General features: G+C 43.0%; 1 protein-coding gene across 4 annotated transcripts in view; it reads left to right on the top strand.

Annotated features, from left to right (window-relative positions):
• KIF2A (kinesin family member 2A) overlaps positions 1 to 23,454 on the top strand; it is an 86,476-nt gene that overhangs the window by 43,086 nt on the left and 19,936 nt on the right. For all 4 annotated transcript variants that reach the window (XM_088469378.1, XM_088469381.1, XM_088469380.1 and 1 more), the window contains exons 10-13: positions 7,387 to 7,477; positions 8,395 to 8,458; positions 11,032 to 11,123; positions 18,788 to 18,930. In XM_088469378.1, coding sequence (XP_088325504.1) covers positions 7,387 to 7,477; positions 8,395 to 8,458; positions 11,032 to 11,123; positions 18,788 to 18,930 — 390 coding nt within the window. The remainder of the gene's footprint in view (positions 1 to 7,386; positions 7,478 to 8,394; positions 8,459 to 11,031; positions 11,124 to 18,787; positions 18,931 to 23,454) is intronic.

Raw genomic sequence — 23,454 nt, 5'->3', positions numbered from 1 at the left:
GCCACTTGGCAAATCCCACCGTCTCCACTTCCAAATTTATTTCCCGGCGTATATAGGTGTATAGCATAGAAGTGGAAAATGACATAGAGAGGCAGCGAGACAGCACATCATCCAAACCATTTTTCCCAGGTATAATGGGAATTTTAGGGAGTAAAGTATTGACATAACTACGTATTTGGAAATATATAAATAAAGGGATTTGGATACAGGGAAATTTTTCCTGTATTTGGTTATGAGAGTAAATAGTCATTGTGGAGAGATCCAATAATTGATATATGTAACGCAATCCCTGTGTGTTCCAGGTTTTGAAAGTCTGTGTTAGAAAACCAGCATCAAACCCTGGGTTATGGCCGATAGGAAGGAACAAGGAGACATTGGGAGGGACTCTCATTTGAGTTCTGGCTCGTCGCCAAGCATGTAGTATGTAGTAGTAGATTTTGTGCTACGTGAGGTGGAAGAGACAAGGGTCGTGTGTGTAGCAAACTAGCTAATGGCATTTCAACACTAAAAGATTGTTCTATTAGCGTGTCAGCAAATCCATTTGTTCCTCTAATCCAGTCAATTGCGTATCGGTAATTTGACGCAATAGCATAAGATTTTAAGCAAGGGAGATTAATTCCGCCTAAAGCAGGTGGTTGGCTGAGTTTGAATAGTGAAATCCTGGGTTTTTTGTTCGCCCAAAGAACTTGCTGATCGCTTTGTTAATCAATTTTAAATCAGATTCTAAAGGAAGCAAGGGGAGCATCTGAAAAAAATATAAAATCCTAGGAAAAGATATCATTTTAATTAATTGACATCTACCGAGATATGAGAGTGGGAGATGTTTCCATTTTTTAAAATCTAAAAGTGTACGTTGTATTAAAGCAGGGAAATTGACTGAGTATAGGGCGGAGGGATGTGCCGGGATATTAAGGCCTAGGTATTTTAGAGTTGTTTTGGCCCATTTAAATGGGAAAGATTTTTACCAGTTTTTTGTGACGTCCGAGTGTAGGGCCAAGGCCTCTGTTTTGTTATAATTTATCAAAAAACCAGAGGTAATATGGAAGTCTTTCAGGATATGAAGGAGTTTAGGTATGGCAGAATGTGGGTTCTCAAAATACAGTAATAAGTCATCCGCATACGCGGAGACTTTCAAAGTGTTATTTCCGATATTTATTCCCTGCCATTGTTGACATAGTAAAAAGGTGCGAATAAGAGGATCTATAGCCAGGTTAAATAATAAAGGGGATAGGGGACAACCCTGTCGGGTGCCCCTATGTAGTCTAAGGGATGGAGTATTCAGGCCGTTAACTGTTAGGAATGCTATAGGAGTGTGGTATATTGTTTTGAATAATGTAATAAATTCGGGACCAAAATTTTGTAGCTGGAAGATGCGCAGTAGATGGTTCCACGACACCCTATCAAAGGCCTTGTCAGCGTCGCAGCTGACAAGGAGCGTTTGGTTATTTCTCATTTGGTGAGATTTAGTTAATCCTGCAATCAAATGTCGGACGTTGATCACTGAGTGTCGTCCTTTCATAAACCCAGTTTGTGCGGTGTGTATGAGATGTGGCAATACTAATTGTAAACGTTGAGCGATAATACCAGTGAGGATTTAAAAATCCTGGTTGAGCAGAGATATTGGCCTATATGATTGGGTCAGCGTAGGGTCTTTCTCAGGTTTCAAGAGAAGGATAATTCGGGCCTGGTTAAAGTCTGGTGGTGTTGAGGCTCCCTTCAATATTGAATTAAATAAGGAAACTAAATGAGGGGTTACAAGTGGATTTAATATTTTGTAGTACTCGGCACTAAGGCCATCTGGGCCGGGTGTCTTTCCGTTGGCCAGGGATTTGATGGTTAGAGCAACCTCCAACTCCGAAACAGGAGTTGTTAGGGAGTCGCGGGCCTCTTCAGAGAGGGAAGGTAGATTAGCCTCTTTCAAAAAGTTCATCCCCAGAACAGGGTTATCATCCTGTGCGGAGTATAAGTCTGTGTAATATTGTAAGAAAGAGGCCGCAATGTCCTCGTTGGTATGTAATGATCCTAGGGGACCTTTAAGAGAAAGAATGGGAGAGGATGTTTTCTGACTTCTCACTATATTAGCTAGCAGTTTGCCCGCTTTATTTCCCCAACGGAAATAGCGATGTTTCTGGAAATCTAGATAATATTGGGCTCTTTCAGTGCACAATGTGTCATATAAATTTTTGTTATTCAAATAATTCCGCCGTGTCTCTGTGTTGTTATTTTGCAGCATAATGGCATACGATTGTGATAGGGCTTTACTCAATTCCGTGAAACGTGTGTTAAGTTTACGGCGTTTATGGGAAACATATCCCATAATATGCCCTCTCACTACTGGTTTAGATGCGGCCCAAAACAATTATATGTCGCCAATATGAGAAGCATTATCATTATTATAATTAAGAAATTGTTGTTCTAAGTATTTTTTGAAGTCTGGAGAAGTGAGTAAGTATGAGGGGAATCTCCAGTTGAAGGAAGATGTTTTGGGGGTAGATAGTTGTAACGTGAACCATGTAGGCGCATGATCGGAGATGACTATGTTTTCTATATGAGATGTTTGAATCCTATTAATTAATGAGCTTGAGACCAGCCAGAAGTCCAATCTAGCTGAGGAGTGATGGGGGTGGGAGTAAAACGTGTAATCACGTGCTAAGGGGTGGAGGTGTCTCCATGGGTCTACTAGGGCGAGGGATTCAATTAGAAGTTGTAGCGTTGGAGATGTGCTGCCCCGCCACTCACCGGATGCTCCCGTTCTGTCCAGACTAGGAGAAAGAGTAGTGTTGAAGTCTCCTCCTATGACGAGGGCGCCTTCTGCCCAATTCTGGAGTCGGGCGTAGAGATCGGAGAAGAATGCATTGTTGTGACCTGTGGGAGCGTACAAAGTGACAAGCGTGATTAATTCACCTTCTAAATTCAGTTTAAGAAAGAGAAATCTGCCCTCGGTGTCCAGGATCGAGTCTACAACTGTGTATTTTAAAGATTTATGGAAAATCACCAGCACCCCTCTTTTTTTAGATGTGAAAGATGCAGCTGTATAATCTTTTATCCATGAGTCTCTAAGAGTATTGGGGTCACCCTGTCTCCAATGGGTCTCCTGTAGCACTGCTATGTCAGGTTTAAAGTTGTTGTAGTATTTTACGCCGTTTAATCGGGGTGTTTAAACCCTCTACGTTCCAAGTTAAAAATCTTATGTTTTTTTGTGTTTTAGTGAGATCAGCAATAGAGTGAGACATTGTGTTATCCTATACCTGTCCTGTAGATCAAAAAAGTGAACCATCTTAAAGAGACCATCACGCTCTCAGTCCCAGCACGCAGAGAGCGCCTGCAGTAAAACTTTGAAAGTGCCATTACAGAAATACACATAACACAAAAACAAAAACATGACCTGCCATAATATATGGAATATAACAAACATAATGCAGTCTTACAATTTTTGAAAATTTTTAGAACCAAAAAATAAGGCTCTACGGGCCTATTTAAACCCAGTGAGGTATAAAAATATCGATAATTGAAAAAAAGAAATAAAAGAAAATAAAAAAGGGGATATGAAAGAGGAGGAATGGTAAATTTGCAAAAGGAAGGGGAAAAAACAACAAACCAGAGATTATCTTGACAATTCTGCCGTTGACGTTTAGCAGTTGTTGAAATAACCAGAAATCTTGAAAACAAGCATAAGATATATATTTCCAATAACAAACTCTCCATGTTTGCGATAGGAGACGGATTTGTACAATTAAATGTATCTTCTTAAGTCACGATATCATTTTGAGGAGTGATTTGGTCAGTTAGAGAGTCCAGAAAAGTCTTTGCAGACGATGGAGAATCGAAAAAGTGTTGTTTGCCGTTATGTAGGACTTTCAGCTTCGCAGGGTACATTAATGCAAATCTCAGTCCCAGATCAAATAATGCTTTACAAATAGTAGAGTATTCCCTTCTTTTCATTGCTACTTGATACGAGAAGTCCTGAAACAACAACAATTTGTGCCCCTGGTAGGTGAGGCCTTCTGATTTACGGTAGGCGTCCAGTATGCGAGTTTTGTCTAGGTAGTTCAACATTTTCATTATGACAGGCCTAGGTCTTCTCTGGTCAGAAGCACGGTCAGGGCCTATGCGGTGAACTCGTTCTATGATGAGGGTACTGGAAGAAGCCGAGCAATTGAGCTCAGATGGTAACCATTTAGAGACGAAATCCATGAGATCTCTTTGCTTAACAGATTCCGGTAGGCCTATTAACCTTAAATTGTTGCGGCGATTCCTATTCTCTAAGTCTTCCAATTTTTCCTGCATAGCAGAGATCGCTGATTCCTGTGTACGTATTACGCTTTGTGCCTCTGTTAGCTCATCTTCAACATTGCAGATACGTTGTTCTGCTTCCGTAAAGCGTCGACCATGTTCCTTAAGTTGCGAAACTGCTGATTCTATAGCTTCTTTGAGACCGGCCAGTTTTTTGTCAAGCAAGGGAGAAAGAAGCTCGGATATTTCTTGGGCTTTAGCTATTGAGGCGGTACTAAATTGAGTCGAGTTAGAGGCTCCGTCCAGGATATTGTCAGCTGGAGGTGAAGTAGGAGAGTCAGGAGATGATGATGGAGCTACATTTTTGTCTTTCCCTTTAGTAGTTTGACCTTTAGGTGCACGCTGTGGTCTGGCCACAAACTTCTCCATGGTATAGGGATGTGACGTGCGATTTAATCAGGAGCCACTAGGGGGAGCCCCAGGTGTTCAGGATATATATGACACTGGGTCTGTAAATTAGAACCTATAGTATGGCTTGTGAGCACTATCTTTGGACCAGACAAGACAAGATCACAGTATGAGGACCCAGCAACACCACCCTGCTCCCTGGTATGAGCAGCAAATAGAGAGGATTGTGAAAGGAGGTAAGCGCTGGCTGCAGCAACTTGTTCAGGTCTCAAAAATGGCGGCCGCGGGTGATGTGTGGCCAGCGGGGAGCTTATAACTGAGGAACGTCCCTGAAACGGTGTCCAGGCGTCCCGCTTGTTCATCGGGTCTAATGGTAGCCCCGGTGGCTGTTTCTGGAGGTGGGGAGGGGAGAGATTATGCCCGGCCGCGATCCAAGATGGCGGCCGCGGGCAGTGCCGCTTTTCCAATGCGGCTGTACTCCGGTGTTGTGGGGCAGTGCGGGGGGCCGGGGCATGCGCCGCTCTTACCCGCGTTATCCTAGAGACCTCAGGGTGGCTTTAGGTGAGGCAGTGAGTCTCTCCGGCGGCGCTATGTCTCGGCTATATGTCCCGGCTTGGGAGCCCATTAAAAGTGCGGCCAGGTCGTTTGGTCCGCCCACCGGAAGTCGCAATTTATTGTTTTGAGAGCGTTATTCACCTGGGCAAGGTGTAGCGTGTTTGGGGATGGACTGCCGTCATAGGAACAGTGTGGTTTTACGTCCTAGTTTTACTTTTTAGTTTTTTTGGAAATGGGAAGCAACAAATGAAGTTTGAGTTTATGGCATGGCCCTCAGATACCAGTGCCTCGTGTGTATTACCAGTGGAGGTGTCTTGGCCCCCTTACTTTTGTCACACAATGGCTTTCTGCTGGTTCTTACACTCATCGTCACATTACTGTGAGGGCATTTCAATATCTTTTTCACACTGGATTTCAGAAACCCCTCTTAGAATGCTGATGGCATAAGTCATGGGTCCCCAAACTCTTTCATTAAGGCACCCTAACAGTCCTGGTTTTAAGGCTATCCATGCTTGTGCATAGATAGTGTAATCAAACTGACTGAGGTACTAATTAAGTCACCTGTGTTTAGGTATGGATATCCCGAAAACCTGGACTATTAGGGTGCTTTGAGGAGCGAGACGGGGAACCACTGGTATAAGTATTATTGATCCCTATGGTAAAACTTGTGTTATAGTCACTTGAGGAGCAATATGAGACCTGGCACAGACAAGGTTTTTAGAAAATACATTACCATTGATATGTTGTATCAGTGCTTGTTACAAATACTGTACCATAGCCTTTTAAATTTAGACTTTAAGAGGGGTATTCAATATGAAACGTTAACTTCACTGTCGAAGTTAACGTTTCATATCGGAGTTTTTACCTGCGTTAAGCGGGAGCGCGCCCGATACTTTATCCCCGTATTCAATATAAAATTAACGAAAACGGGAAACTCCGAAGTTGGATTTGCGTAAAGTTACGAATTTTTCCTTAAAAAAATTGTAAGACCCCCCTAAAGTAGTAAAAACATGGGGGATCACTATGGGTACCCCCGTTTTTAGTCTTTAATTGAAAGTCGGGGATTTAAATAGCCGCAGCAGGTGGTTTTTTCCGACATTGAAGAAGTGATGCAGAAGAGCACTTAGGTTATTTTTTTTGTTTTTTTAAGTGGTCCCATCAAATTTGGGGTACATGAAAATGGGTACTAGCATATTTTTATGCCCCTAAAGTAAGTTTTTAAAAATTCTGCAATTGTGCACCTGCCGCTATAATTCTATTCTAGAAAACACCTGCCGCATCCTTGCAGAATAGCCCTGAACCTATTTCCCTATTGTTTAACAATTTTTTCCCAGTTTTTTTTTTTTTTACCCCAATTTTTAAATTAATATTTTGGGGTGTCCCTATTTTTTTTTTTTTTTACTTTTTTTGACACAGTTCCTTTTTAAATGTCAGTCCCAGGGGTGCAGGCTATTTTTTTTAAGCCTGCACCCCTAAACCCCAATTCTCCACTTTTTTTTCGACACCTATTCAATGGTGAAAACTTATCACCGTTTTTTATCAAAGACTTTTCAAAACTGCGATAAGTCTTTGAAATTGAATACGGTGTAAAACTAAAACCTGCGATAATGACGTCATACCTCCGATGTTAACGTAAAAACATTGTTATCGCACCCATATTGAATACCCCTGTAAGTCTAATAAAGATAATGTAATATGTAACAAGATGAAATTATACCGCACTGAGGAAAACATTTTACAATTTCATATGTGAATATACAACACTGTGCAAAAGTTTTAGGCAGGTGTGGAAACGCCTGTGATTACGGAGCTGTGTCACAGTAGCGATGCTTGCTGAATCAGGCCTTGTGTTTCAACCTACATATGAAAATTATCACCACCTGTTTGGTATGATTGGTCAATATAATCACCGGACTATAATGCAACAAAAACCCTGACTTTGTGCAAGTGTACCTAGAAGAATTGATGCTGTTTTGAAGGCAAATGGTGTTCACACCAATTATTGATATGATTTAGATTTCTCTTCTGGTCATTCACTTTGCATTTTGTTAATTGATATAAATAAACTATTAACACTTCTATTTTCAAAAATGTTCTTACTGTGCAGCATTTTTTCCACAACTGCCTAAAGCTTTTGCACGGTACTGTATGTGTGCATAATATCTGATGGTTTTTTACTTTTTTCTGTAGATTTACTGCACGACCTCTTGTAGAAACCATCTTTGAAAGGGGCATGGCCACTTGCTTTGCTTATGGACAAACTGGAAGTGGGAAAACTCATGTATGTATACTTATAGTTCTAACAGTCAGTGACACAAAGCAATATAATTTGTAATGTTTGCATGCTATAGTGAAAGGAGTCTGTACACCTACGTAATCTGTTAATTTATTTGTTGAATCTCTTATTCAAACATGTCAGGGAATGTGTAATAGGTGCTGGTTTTGCAGATTTTCAGCAATGGTATTGGCCATTTTTAAAACCTCAATGTTAGAAAAGGCAAAATCGAGACTTTTTTATTTTCCTCGACGAGTTTTATAGTCCATAATATGCCCTGGTTTTTTTTTTTTTTTTTTTTTTTTTCAATGTATAGAACAAGATTTTCTTTTTATCCTGTATGTTTGTTTATTTGATGGCCTCTGATATTGTGGTCACAGATTTGGCTTGTATTAGCTATTTACAGCAAAAGCGCATGGAGCAGAGGAAATATTTGGTGTAATTACTGCCCCAGAATAGGCTCCGGATATGATTCACTCTGCCTTTACAGGAATACATGCCTATTGTCATAGGGGGCCATTCAATTCAACACGATGTTAAATAGTCGCAGGAGCTATTCAATTCACCGCGCTGTTTGGGTGCGCTAAGGATTTCTTCTCGCACCCCTCTGGGGATGCGAGGAGAAATCCGACCATAGTGCCGGGCGTGCAGCTATTCTTCTGCTTAGCACGTGGCTAACAGCCGCGCGCCCGGCTCTTTGCTCAGGGAATGCCGGTTAACGCACCTTAACACCATTGTTAAGGCGCAATAACTGCCATTCTCCGACCACACAGCGCACTGAATTGAAGAGCTCCCGGCGCTATTCAATTTGCGTTGAATTGAATCGCCCCCAGGGAGTTACAGAAATCTGATTTGCTGTATGTCATTTGTGACTGGATGTTTGATTTTGACAGAACATATTTTACTTTGTTTCTTTCCATTAGACCATGGGTGGTGACTTTTCTGGAAAGAATCAAGACTGTTCAAAAGGAATATATGCACTTGCAGGTAGGATTGGTGTAAGAACACAAGGGAAATGTATTACTGTCTTGGGTATGTTTCACCATATACCTCTAACAACACTTTATGGAGCTTATTACTAAACGATGGGGGGGGTCATATATGCAAATTGTAGTTGCTTTTGATGTAACATTTCCATTGTCACTTAACCATTAGCTTATAGATTTTATTTTGATTGTTCTGTGTACTTTGTTTCCCTTTTTCCATTTCCTGTATAACATGTGATGCGCTAAAAGCATTTGTACTTGTGAAAGTAAAAGCTAATCATAATCTGGGTGAAGGTTTCTAGGTTACTGTACAAAGTTCCAGCGTTCTGGCTATCTGTGGCTACCGAGACGTCTACCACATGCTGCTCCTCTCGCTCTGCCCTACTATACTGGTGCTGTGCTGTCAGTGGACAGCCATGCTGGCTGGAGTAAAACACGTGGCAGATGCTTCCAGGAGTAAGGAGAGGATTAGCTGGGGTTTCTCCTCCATCAGGGCTTATGTACAACGTGCACGCAGTGAGGTTGTACTGTAGTCGCTGCATTCACGGTACACTGAATGTAAACCTGGCATCAAGATCATTGATCCCAAGGCAAGCACGCTCCTTCCACACTGGATGTTAGCGCTTCAGTAGAATGTGAATGGGGACAGGTTGCGTAATGGTGAGCAATTACCTGTTGTCGTTGCACCATTCATAACTTTGGCATAATGTACCACTCATGAGCTTTAAGTCATCATTTCTTGATGGAATTGAAAAAAATAAAATAAAAATTGGAGCTGTTAACTAAAAACTTCCTGCCAGATTGTGTTTGTTGGACCACTTCAGTCCCAAATTGGTCGCACTGTCCCATAATGTACTTCACTTTCTTACCCTTTCTATTTTTGTTGAGGATACTCCAAGTAGTGCTGGTTGTAGATCTTACTCATTAATCTAAGTGACAGGCTTGGTAGAAAGAGGGGACTAGATGGTGCTATGAAACCATTAGCAATATTGACTCTCTTCTCTGTGCATACCCCTTTAATGTCTGTTCTCCTTTCCACCCCCATCTTTCTCCCCCCACCCCCCATCTCTTTCTCTCTTCCTGTCCTATACCTTATCTGCCTCTCCCCATTCTTTCCTTACCCTATTTCTCTTTACTCGTGTTCCCACTTCTAACTCTCCCCCTATTTCCCCATCTCTTTCCTCCTTCTCTTCCCCTGCCATATCCCTATTATCAGTGTTTTTTTTTCTCTTCCCCGCTGGTTTCCTGTTGGAGTTTGATATATTGGTACTGCGTGATCTATTGGCTCGGGGTCAGATAGGTATTGCCATTATATCGGCACATGTCTGTGTGTTGGGGAGGACAAAGAATTAATAGTGGCTATTTTGTGGGTGCGCGTTAAATATGCACAAAGCTTTGGCATTATACCTCCAGATATGAGGGCTAGCAAAGGAAGCAGAAGACTGTTATTGGCAATAAGCGCGGCTGCTCGTAAAACGATACTGCAGGAATGGATTTCGACCTCCTCCCCATCTTTTGTGTTATTTAAGACAAAATTATATAACATATTTCGAATGGATTGGGTAGAGGTAGTCTTAGAGAAGGAAAAGAAAGTAGAGAAATTTTTCAATATGTGGGAATCATATATATCTACATTATCCCTCGACATGCGGCGCCAAATATATTATAGTGTGAAGGATACATCTTGGTTTTTACTCCAGACTATTGGAAATAATCCACCAATAGACATCAACTCTACCACGACCTAATGTGTTTACATCGGATGCAGGTGATTGTGATTCCTTTGGGGGTGGGGGGGGAGGATTGGGAGAGAGCCTTTTTTGTTTTTGTTCTTGTGTTATTTATATTTGTTTTTGGTTGTATTTGTCAGATGTTGAAAGTTTCAAAAATTATCTGATATACAATATGATCTGATAACTAGGAAATATGAATTGTTTACATGGAGGAGAACTGCTATCATAAGCTATATATATGTATGTATGGTTTTTGATTTGTTTTTGTTTTTTTCTCCCTTGGTAGACACACTGTTACTATATTATGTCCAAAACAACTATGATCTATATATCTACTGTATTCTATGTATATCTATACTTTTCGTGATTGTTATTTTGATGTATTTGATTGTGCTTATGTGCAGTGTCTCAATAAAAGAAATTGTGTAAAAAAAAAATATGCACAAAGCTCTGGTTGAGTAGGACTGGATTGGTGAGGGGGGGTGGGGGGCAGAAGGCACAGAGGAGGAGAGAGAAGAGGGCTTCTTGGAGACACTTTCGTACCCCCCATGACACCTGCTGCCTCGCCACTGATGGGGACGAGGCAAGCTAAACAGAGGTTGTGCTGCAGCCCGTTAGGGGGGGGACAAATTCAGGGCTGGATCTATGGTAACAGGGTATGGAGGGGATATTGGATCCAATGAGAACTGTGAGGGACGGACTGGTAGACACACCGTATTTGTTACTTTTCGAAAAAGTTAACGTTTTAGGATTTCTACTGTATACTTTTCAGATTTTAGATGGATATACCTATGTATGTAGAAATGTGTTTTTATATGGCATATATTTTTATTTCATGCAGCACGAGATGTATTTCAAATGCTGAAGAAACCAAATTATAAAAAACTAGAACTTCAAGTATATGCTACGTTTTTTGAGATCTATAGTGGTAAGGTGAGTGTGAATATCACATATTGGATTTTGATCTTGGAGCTTAAGATGTGCTATTCCTTTTTTCTTTTTCTTTTTTTTGTCATCAATACATTTTTTGAGTATTTGCAAAAAAATAAATTTGGGGGATACAAGGGGAAAAAAACATGGGGTTAAAGATAAGGAAACAAATGAAGAGAAAAGTAACAGGACATCTGCAGACATCAAACAAATATTAAAACTGTAATTACACAAAAGGTGAAAAAGTTAGGCATCCGAATCCACCAGTGGAGGCTTATTTAGGTTGAAAGGGGAGATGGACTCCTTGGGTTAGAGTGTATAAGAGGTGCACCCTTCCCATCTGTTTACATATACATACCAAGGGTACAATATTACAAAAGAGGAGGGAGCCATAGAGTAGGCAACTTCCCTGGTCTCCATTTCAAAATGGAATTGCGTTTTCGCTATAACTTTAGTAAATGGAGGAGGGGAAGGGGATTTCCAATGTTGTAGCTCTAGCAGATATCAAAATGTGACCGAGGACATAGCAGGCAGATTTAGGAACAGAAATGGGATACCAGTGTAGAAGGGCAAGAGAGGGGTCTAAAGGTAAGGAGAGTCCTAGAACGTCTTGTATAAGCGTAAATAATTCCTCCCAAAAAAGGACGTAAAACAAAGAATGTGAAAAATAGTGCTGTCAGTGGCAAAGACGGCAGCAAAGTTTTGAAACCGTGGGCCCTATCTTATGTAATCTAGAGGGGGTCAGGCACAGTCTATTTAAAAGTTTAACATTCATTTCAGTATGATTAGTGCATTTAGATAAGGTGAAAGATGAGAGATGAACAGTCTCCTATTTAAAGGTGAAAGAGCGTTGAAGCTCTATTTGCCACTGAAGCTGGACGGAGGATTTGATCAATAAATCCGTAGGGGACAATAAAGAATACCAATAAGATGTAGCACCATGGGAAGAGGGTTTAGATAACTTATACCCCTTTTACACCAAAGCTAAAACCCGGGTTAACGCAGGGTTAACCCGGGTAGCTCCTTGGTGTAAAAGGGGACGGTTGGATTCCTGGGTCGAGTGACCCGGCAATCCAACCCAGGTAACTTGCAGGATTTAACATGGGAATGACCCGTGAAACCCTGCAGTGTAAACTGCGCGATCCAGGTCACGATGACCTTGAGTGCACCACATGCCGGCTTCAGTGGCGCTTGGAGATGACGTCAAACCCAAGTGTTCACTTTCACACCTGGAGGAGACTGGTTACTGCAGACCCTGCTCCGGTGTGAACGGCACCGACTCGGGAATTTCCTGGGTCGGCGCCAGCTACAATCCAGGTCTAATCCGGTTTGGAACCCTGTTCCAACCTCCGGGTCAGACCCAGAATTTAGGTATAAAAGCCGTATAATTCAAAATTCTGTGTTGTCTGAAATACAGTGGGACCAGAATTCATCAGGGCAAACCAATGCTTAAATTTGGGATGGTACAAACAGGCTGAAGGTCTTAACGTATACTTAACGCAAAGGGCAGTGTATGATAAAATAGAAGACTAGGAAAATAAATTTGCTAGGGACTCAATACAGACACACATCCAATAGGACACATGGAGATTGGGTAATGATTTGTCCAATGCTTGAAGGGAAACATTGCTAATGGGAAGGGTAAAATCAAAACTAGTCGGGAGATTAAGATCCCAGGTTTTTAAAGTATCAGACTGCTTTGGGGAATAATGGGAGCTGCGGTCTAAGTTGTTGGGGTAATCAAAGGAGGTCTGGTAAGGGAATCCACGAAGGAGGACAGGTTCCAGGTCCACCCAAAGTTTAGAACTGGGGAGAAGGAACAAGTCGCATTACTGGGAAAGCAAGGCCGCTCCATGGTATCTGAACAGATCAGGGAGATTGAGGCCTCCTTGTGCTTTAGATCAAACCATAAGGTTATAGGCAAGACATTACTATTAATTCTAGCTGAAGTCTAACTGTGTGCCTTTTATTAAGGACTGTAGCAGTAAAGAGTTCCTCTATGACTTTGGGAAAAGCTTGTGCATTTTATCACATCGTAGTGTGTTTGTGACTACAGTGTTCTCTTTAATGCCTCTTAGGACCAAGCCCAGACTGTGGGTGAGGGTGGTAGTAATATATTTTATTGCTCCACTCAAGGAACCTGGTATTTCGCAATGGAAAACGACAACTACTTCACAAGTGTTTCTGATTGTCTGTTTATCTCCTTTCTGTGTTTTGGTTACCTCATAAGGTAAACCTCTTATCTCTGTTAGCGACCAGCTCATATTGTACAGATTCCCTGTGTCACACAGCTACTGTACACTGAGTTATTCACTATTTTCTTTTTAACCATTTGCTGCCCACTTCTCTTAAAAGGAATACAAGTTATTCCTGATGAAACTGGTGCACAGTAAACCTTAAAGTTGCTTTGATCATGGAAGGGGGAGGGGAATTTCAGGTAATGAAGTGGTAAATTAGTATGGTTATGTGAAATTTTAAAGAATGCTAGAATCAAATAAACACTTCATTAATAGAATCCACCAATGATATTTTATAAAAAAATTACCTTACTTCTTCAGGGTCCATAGAGATCCACAGGGATACCAAGGGGTATAGGTGGGGGATAAAGACCGGACACCAAACAGTTAAGCTTTTAACTGCCACAATGCAACTGTCCCTCGCCCCTAAACCCCGCCCCTGAGTCTGAGGCAAATCAGTTTTCTTGGTGTACAGCAGGAGCTTGGTTCACCTTTTAGAACAGTGGCTGCCTTATGCAGGCATTATTTTATTCCCAGGTTTCTCATGGAAACCCTGTGCTCTTTTGTACTGGCTATGGAGCTGGGGACTTTATGGTATCTCTGGATATTCATGACTCGTTCCTACATGTACCTATAGCGCCCTCTCATCAGCGATATCTCCGGTTTGCTGTACTATTGCAACATTTCCAATTTCAAGCTTTGGACTTTCTACAGCTCCACGGTCTTTACCAAAATGATGGCGGTCATGGCTGCCCACCTGCACTGTTAGGGATTCAGGCTGCTGCCATACCTAGACGACCTCTTGCTCTTAGCAAGCTCCCTAGAGGTTCTTCAATGCCATCTTCAGGTTCGTCTGTCCCTCTCCTTGTGGCTACAGATGTCCGATTTAATGAAAGGTCGCCCCTTTTGGAACCCGGAATGGGTACTCCTTACAACGGATGCCAGTCTCCGGGGCTGTGGCACAGTGACTAGTCAACACTCCTTCCAGGGACGTTGGACATTGGCTGAATCGAACTTGCCAATCAATGTATTGGAACTCTGAGCCATCTACAGAGCCCTCACTCTGGCTCAGGGCATTCTTCAGGGCAAGGCTGTACAAGTGCAGTCCGACCAGGCCACAGCAGTGACCTACCTCAATCACCAGGGAGGCACTCGAAGTCGGTCAGCAATGGCAGAAGTGTCACACATTCTTACATGGGCCGAAGGTCACCTCCCGGCCATTTCTGCAGTGTTCATTCCGGGAGTTCTAAATTGGGTAGCAGACTTCCTCAGCCGTCACGACGTGCAACCCGGGGAATGGTCTCTCCACCCAGAAGTCTTTCAACTCTAGTGGACTAGTGGGGCCTACCAGTGGAGGACCTCATGGCCTCCAGACACAATCACAAACTGCCAGTGTATGGGTCCAGAACAAGGGACGCTGAGGCAGCCTTCGTCGATGCCTTGTCAGTGAAGTGGACCTTCCATCTGGCGTATCTATTCCCTCCAGTCTCCCCTCTTCCTCGAGTCCTTTGAAAGTTCAAACAAGATGGAGGCACTGTCCTGCAGGTGGCCCCAGCCTGGCCCAAACGACATTGGTACTCAGAACTTCAGAGCCTCTCCATAGACTTTCCTGTTACCTCAGCGGCCGGACCTGTTGTCTCAGGGTCCCTGTCTTCACCTGGACCTAGGTTGTCTGTCTTTGACGTTGTGGCTCTTGAGACATCCCTCCAGAGGTCTAAATGGTTTTCTCGCTCTGTGGTCCAGACTATGCTCAGAGCGCGTAAGCCGGCCTCTGCCCGGATTTACCAGAGTGTGGAAAGACATACTTCCAATGGTGTGATGCCAGAAAGTATGACCCTCATGTGTTTCGGGTTTCTAGAGTCCTGGCCTTCCTCCAAGCTGGATTGGACCTTGGACTACGCATTACTCACTGAAGGTAACTGTCTCTGCTCTGTCCATTTGGCTCCAGCATAAAATTGCTTCACTGCCAGATGTCCACACCTTCCTTCAAGGTGTCCTCCGCATACAACTTCCCTTTGTCCCCTTGTGGCTCAATAGGATTTGTCAGTGGTTCTTCAGGCCCTACAGGGCACTCCATTTGAACCTTTGGAATCTGTGGATCTCAAGTGGCTAACAGCAACGACTTTTTCTTCTGGTTATGGTGTCCGCCTGACAGGTGTCAGATTTAGGGGCTCTCTCATGTTGTTCCTCATTTCTAATCTTCCATCAGGACAGGGCCGTTCTCCGAACTCGACCTGGTTTCCTTCCCAAAGTGGTTACTCGTTTCCATATTAAAGAGGAAATCATAGTTGCGGCCTTCCATTCACCAGACCTCTCGCAGGTGAGACCTCCTTGGGTGTGGTACGTGCTCTCAGGATCTACTTGGACCGTAAAAGTTCTCTGAGGAAAATAGACACCCTATTTGTGCTCTATGGATTTCACAAGAAGGAATGGCCAGCCAGACATTGGCCAGATGGCTTCGCATGTCTATCTCACAGGCCTACACGCAGGCAGGCCTTCCTGTACCGGCTACTGTCACTGCTCATTCCACTCGCTAAGTAGGTACCTCGTGGACAGCTCGCCGTGGCGCCTCAGCTTAACAGCTTTGTAAGGTGGCCACATGGTCTTCTGTCCAGACCTTTCTTAAGTTTTATGCCTTCGAAGCCTTTGCCTCTCAGGCATCATTTGGATGCTGGATTATCCCTTCTGGCTCCTCCCCCTCTATGCCCCTCCTCTGAATAGACCAGTTCTTTCGTAACAATAACAGGAACCAAACAAACCATTAAACAAATCAAACAACCAGACCTAAAATACAAGAGAAACTTTGAATGGATCGCACTGTCCCTCAAATGGATTCAGAGACACAGAATTTACAGTACAGAATTCCTATTTTCTCTTTCATCCTTATTTGGGACACTGCTGTACCCTATGGGGGAGTGTATGCGCAGCAGTTGCTGTGACAGAACATTTTGCCCATAATCCACTTCCTTACTTACAAAGACATTGAACCTGTGCAATTTTGTGAAGTTACTGACAGAAAACTAACCAGCAGCTAGGTTCCAGTAAGGCTCCATACCGCCCCACCCTGGAACGGTAGATTAAGCTGTGACCTGATCCTGAACAGAAACATAGGCTTGGTGAATGGTGTCTATGCTCTATCGTAAAATTTCAAAGCAGGCCAACGTAACTGAGTCATTAAAGAAGACCAAAAGAGTTGGGCTTTCATAAGGAGGTAATTATCTCCACTTAACTTTTCAGGGCTCTCACTCCAAGAGATTATAAAAGTGGACAACCACAGACTCATCCAGCGAAAAAGCCACAATTACAATTTCCTCAAAGAGATGAAATATACGTTTTGTTTGACCGGGAGGGTTTGGTCTGATAAACCTATGTTCGTGGAATATGAAATAAAGATGATACAAACAAAGCTGTCAGCTGTGACACCCTTCTTGCGGATGAGATGGCTAACAAAGTAACTTTAAATCTCCATTTTAGTTCTCATTAGCTGGGGAAGACTTGCATCTTCTATTGTGAAAGGCATGAGTTTCCTACCACTTCAGTTAGCCTCTCTACTGTTATTCTTGCAGAAGGGTCTGAATGGTGGCTTGAGACTTTGCTCTCTGAAGGGCCCGGTTTTGGCCCTCTTGGTTTAAAAAAAAAACCGATACATCCCCCTCAGTAGCTCCTGTTGATCCAATACTGGTGGTGACAGCATTACAGCATCCTCTTGACCCTTTTGGATTTAGTGGAGTAAAAGTTCCAATACCTGCAAGACAGTTTTTTTTTTTTTTTTCTCCTAGCACAACAGCTTAAGAGAGTTTCAGATATCGGGGTACGAACGGTCTTGTCGTTCTTCATTTCATACCTTTAATGAAAACAGGGCTGTTTTTCCTACTAAGCCTTAGAGCCCAAAATGCTTTACAAGTTCCACCTAAATTGGGTCATTGTAATATTTGGTTTAGATCATGGTAGGTTTGGAAGAAAAAGACTTGTGATGGGTGCAGGACAGATGATCTTTTTGTTCTGTGATGCCTTCAAGATAAGATTGTTGTCCAAGCAGGCCACAGCTATGTGGTAATTCATCATGCTTACATTGAGCAGGACAGCCTGTTCCTGAAAATGTGACAGCATATTCTACCAGATCGGTGACTGCCTCCCATTGGGCTTCGGTTAAGCAGCTGTGCTCTGCAGCAACCTTTTCTTCAGTTTACGAAGTATTACAGATTCAACACTCTTACGTCCAAAGATGCCAGTTTTAGATGGAAGGGGTAGTGCATTGCAACTTCTGAACGTACCTTCCCGTAGGAGCAGCTTTGTGTTGTCCCCAGTGCTCTAGTGAAAGGTACAGTGGAGGACACAGAATACTTACCCTTTATGCTATTGTCCTCTTTCTTGTTCTCATTGTTATATACTTGATAATTGAGTTATCTCTGTAGGCTGCAGGGATATAGAGAGGGAGGAGTTCAGACTTTTTAGACAAATTTAAACTGACAAAACTCCATCTGAGCTTCTACCTGAGTGTTTCTCCACAATGGTCATGGAGAAAAGGATTTAATGTTATACAGATGTGTCCACATACACCTATCCTCAAATCGCACTAAATAGTACCTAGTACACTATTTGTGAACTGGGGGGTGATTCAGCATTGGACGGAATTGCAAAGCTGCACACAGGCTATAGATATATGATGTATGCACGCAGGCAGCTTTGCAATTCCATCCTTGCTAATATGCAAATGCAGCAGGAGGTGTATGACACCCCCTGCTGCATTTGCGATCCCAGCACTACAACCGAGGTCGCAGGTTGGGATCTCCATTGTGACCTTCGGTCGATGGTCGTGATGGTGGACGGCGCCTCAGCTTACTCAGGCTGGCTGGCTTGCGAGGCCAGGACACTGTATCCGTCGACTCAGTCCCTGGCCTTGCCACTCCTGGAAAAAGGGGCAAACGCCCATTTCCGGGAACGCTGGCCGCCCCTTAAGCGCCTCTGCCTGTGGATCAGGCAGAGGCATCGGAGGGACTGTGTGCAATTACGTAGGACCCATTCTGCACACTCGCAGACTGGGTCCTGGGCACGTGCAGATTCTCGATAATCTGGAATCTGAGTTCAACATTGCACTTGCATGCAAAGTTGAGGAAAAAATAATAGGGTAAACAGGCAATAGACAGGTCCGGTAGGGATGACCCTCGCCATGCATTATGTTTCATCTGCAAATTTATACCAATTCCTTTATGAGGGAAAAACTAATCCGAAGTATTTAGTACACTATTTCAAAACTAAAACGCATAGTTAAGGACACAGTACGCAGCACAGGAATCGCGACAGACGTCTTGTGCCATATGATGCAAAAGCCATCAGTGTATGAAGACACATCTGTAGCACATATTGAGATGTTGTTTTGAATGTTTTCATCTCTATGCCTATACAATAATTGAAGCATATTGTTTCAAGGTGTTTGACTTGTTGAACCGGAAAACCAAATTAAGGGTCCTTGAGGATGGCAAACAGCAAGTGCAGGTGGTGGGACTGCAAGAACGAGAGGTCAAATGTGTAGAAGACGTCTTGAAACTCATCGAAATTGGCAACAGCTGCCGGTATGTTTCAGCTCAGTTGGCTTTTTATACTTTTTTCATTTACACAGGAGTAAAAAGATTGTTTTGAAGTTTGGTATATTGTATCTTTTTTTTTTTTTTCTTATGTGTAAACAAGCAAATGTATACTCCAAATTTCACCGGACTTATTTATTTCATTGTACAGAAACATATTTTATTTCTAGGCTAAAGGTGCCTATCCAGTAGACGATTAAAATGAGCGATTGAACGATAACGATAGAACATCGTTTGAACATCATTAGAAAATTTGGTCTTACATCTATCATCGTGCAAACATGCTGGTCAACCTGACGATATTGTCATGTTCAGCATGTTTGCAAATGATTGTGCCTGCACTGAACGACATATCGTTCATTGTGGGCACCCTGCAGTGTAGTGAACGACTGAACGATATCGTTATTGTTCAGTCTTTTCAATGTCGGGTAGTGTATAAACCCGCCTTTAGAATGTGAAATTGCTCCACAATCACTCACTATTTGTTTTACAAGACAAATGGCAGCTGCGATTTGCTCTGTGTAACTCATTTAATGTTGGTGAAATATTGTCTAATATCACATTGCATGATTAATGGAACTCACAAACTGTTTCTGTTCTAGTTTTTTTAAGTCAGTTTAAAAATATACATTAAATGTGTGAATACGAATTTCCATTATATTTAATTGTTTTCGTGATTAGAGTAATATATTTACACCCATAATGCAATTATTTTATTTACCTTTTTGTTTTTACTCCTCTTAACATCATAAAGAATGTGATCTATGCAACTCTTCAGTTTAGAAGATAATAATGATGATTGGTGGTAGCCTGTATATCGGACCCACGAGACAGAGAAAATACATAGAACGTATATAGCAATATATTGTAATGAAATTAGTATATTAATCTCGAAAATACATATAAAACGTAAGTTGCATGCAGAAGAAATAACATAAAAAAATAACATATAAAAAAGACCATCAGCTATAAAATCCAATATTGTGTGGTTTAAAATTTGAAAAACTTTTACTGTGTAATCAACCCTCTGGAGTACTTCTAAGTCACATAGTGGCATATACGCAATCATTGTATCAGTGCAATAAGCAAAATAAGTATCCACTCGCAGCGATCCCTAGTGATTTCCTGACTCGGGCCACAATAGCTTTTTTGAAACTTTCCAAAAGTCTTCGTTAAACACTGGCTCCATATACAGTTCCACATATAAATACAAGGTGAGCCAAATTCCAATATTGCACCTGTGTCAGTGCGGAGGAAACCCGGCCTATGTGTCACCCCTGCGATCTGTATTTAAATTTGTTTATGACGAGACAACACTTCTGCTATGGAAGATACAATGGGGCTTGTCCTGTACTTATAGCTTCAGACTGCAAAGAATAATGAGTCTATAGAAAACATTTTCTTCATAGATAGGGTGGATACTTCACGTGCCCTGCCACACACCTAATGGCACCTTCACCTGTGGATGTACCCATATTTGAAAAAGAGGATTGATCTTTAGGTGATGCGGACCCTTAACATACATTGTCTGGTGACCGCTTTTTATCACCATATAATATCACGCTGTGCTGTGGCAAAAACTACAGTTTCTGCATAACTGAATGTATTGTAGCTATGTACTAATGGCACAATGAAGGAGATTTCACAGAAGTCTCATGCAAAGTACTAATAAGCATTGCAGATTGTAGTCCCCACTAATAATATATTGGGGCTTGCTATCTGCTCCCTATGTACCAAGCTCCAAAAAGCGAAGCTTTGTCGACCTTTGTATTGTCAACCTTTTGTTTCATGCCCACCAAAGCTCAGCAACCAATCACTCTGGCTATCATTGTATGACCTGCAGAGCGATTAAAGCTACTTATTGGTGGTTCAGTGCATGGTTGATAAAAATAAGAGTTATGGTATGACATACCTTTAACTCTTTTTCTTCGAGGTCCATGGGGTCCACAACCATTACATTGGGGTATGAATCCCAGTCACCAAACAGTTAATACAAACGAGCTCTCTGCTCCCAGGATGCACCGGGTCCCTCCCCCTGCCTCAGGTAGCCAGTTCGTTACCAAGCTCAAGCAGGCAGAGACAAAACAAAGGGTAAGAAAGAAAAACCCATATTCATGAGTCCAGACTCTGCAGAGAAGACGTTTTCCCGGAAAGCCCCCCCCCCGGAACTACAGGTGCGTCTGTGTGGGTGTCCTATGGACCTCGAAGAAAAAGAGTTAACAAAGGTATGTCATACCATAACTCTTATTTTCTTCTTCGGGGTCCACAGCCATTACGTTGGGGATATCCCAAAGCACTAACCCTACGGGTGGGGACGCTTCTGACTCTCGGAAGAGAGGAGAATCCTACACCCAAAGGAGGCATCCTGAGAGGCAAAAGTATCAAAGGAATAAAATTTGACAAAGGTATGGATGGAAGACCATGTGGCTGCCCTGCATAATTGCTCAGCAGAAGCTCCCCGGCGGGCCGCCCATGATGGACGTACCACCCTAGTAGAATGTGCCGTTACTGAATCCGGCACCCGCATGCCAGCCTGTGTATAAGCCAATGAAATTGCCATGCGAATCCACCTGGCCAGTGTCTGTTTATTGGCTGGCCAGCCACGCTTATGCTTTAACCATACAGCACAAAAAGTGAATCAGACTTCCTCCATTTGCTCGTGCGTCTCACATAAATTCTCAACGCACGGACCACATCCAGGGAAGCCTCACCTGGCGAGAGACTAGTGCCCTGAAATGCTGGAACTATTATTTCTTCATTAATATGAAATTTAGACACTACTTTCGGAAGGTAACCCTCCCTAGTACGTAGTACTGCTCTATCTTGATGAAATACCAAGAACGGCTCACGGAAGGAAAGTGCAGCTAAATCCGACACTCTACGTGCAGATGCTATAGCAAGAAGAAATACTGTCTCTGCTGTTAGCCACTTGATGTCTATTTGAATTTAAAGGCTCGAACGGAGGAGCCTGTAAAACCTTCAGAACTAGAGTCAAGTCCCACGGAACAACCGGGGGGACGTAGGGAGGCTGAATCCCCCTGAAAAAAGGTCTTTATATCTGGTCTCAGAGCAATTTTATGTTGGAACCAGACTGAAAGAGCAGACACCTGTACCCTCAGAGGCCAGGCGAAGCCCTTTTTCCAGACCGCTTTGAAGAAAATCAAGCACTCTGGATATCAGAAATTTCTGTGGGTCATACCCTTTCAGTTCACACCACTGAAAGAAAGTATGCCAAATTCTATAGTATATACGGGCTGAGGATGATTTCCGTGCCTTCAGCATCGTCCGTATAACAGACTCGGAAAACCCCTTCTTCCTCAAGACGGAGGCCTCAAGAGCCATGCCGTCAAAGATAGCCGATGAAGATCCGGGTACCAGCAGGGGACCCTGTAGTAACAGATCCGGTCTCAATGGCAGAGGCCATGGAGTGTCTATGGAGAGAGACCGTAGATCTGTGAACCAGTGCCGTCTCGGCCACGCCGTAGCTATTAATATCACGGTGCTGCCCTCTTGTTTGATCTTTCTGACAACTCTGGGAAGAAGAGCAAACGGGGAGGAACAGATATACCAGCTTGTAACGCCACTTTACTGTCAGTGCATCTACAAACTCTGCTCTCAGATCTCTGGTCCAGCATCCGTACCTGGGAACCTTGTTGTTCCTTCTTGACGCCATCAGATCTATTTCTGGTAGACCCCACCTGTCCACAAGGTTCCGAAAAACCTGTGGATGTAGGGCCCACTCTCCTGCATTTATCTCCTGCCGACTGAGAAAGTCTGCCTCCCAATTCAGGACCCCCGGAATGAACACGGCAGATATCGTGGGAAGATGAGTCTCTGCCCAGACCAAGATTTTTGATACCTCTGCCAAGGCAGCCCGACTCCATGTGCCCCCTTGATGATTTAGGTAGGCAACCGCGGTGCGATTGTCCGACTGTATCTGCACCGGCCTGCCCTTTAAGATTTCCTGAGCCTGCACTAAAGCTTTGAATATAGCTCTTAGTTCCAGGATGTTTATTGGTAGCCGGCTTTCCACCACTGACCACTTAACTTGGAAAGTGTGTGACCCCGTCATCGCCCCCCAACCTTGAAGAATGGCGTCGGTTTTGAGCAATGTCCAATCCGACACCCAAATGACACGCCTGTTGTACCGGACAGGGTGACGACTTTTACGATCCAGCCCACGAGGCTGCTTCTAGGACAACTCAGACCACTCGCTGAGATAGAGAGTAAACTTTTTTTTTTTTAGTTACTCGTCTGCAGGACTGCTCCTGCAGTCCCACTGTCTGTGGTGTACACACCAAACAGGAAGAACTGGCTACCTGAGGCAGGGGGTGGGGTATATGAGGTGGGACCCGGTGCATCCTGGGAGCAGAGAGCTCGTTTGTATTGACTGTTTGGTGACCGGGATTCATACCCCAACGTAATGGCTGTGGACCCCATGGACCCCGAAGAAGAAAAATCAGTTCATTCTAAAGTAATAGTTTTGAATACTGTATGCAGCCTTTAATTCTC

Source organism: Taudactylus pleione, unplaced genomic scaffold (genome assembly GCF_031769625.1).
Source record: "Taudactylus pleione unplaced genomic scaffold, aTauple2 ptg000092l, whole genome shotgun sequence".
NCBI lineage: Eukaryota > Metazoa > Chordata > Amphibia > Anura > Myobatrachidae > Taudactylus > Taudactylus pleione.
This window is presented reverse-complemented; position numbering and strand designations above follow the sequence as displayed.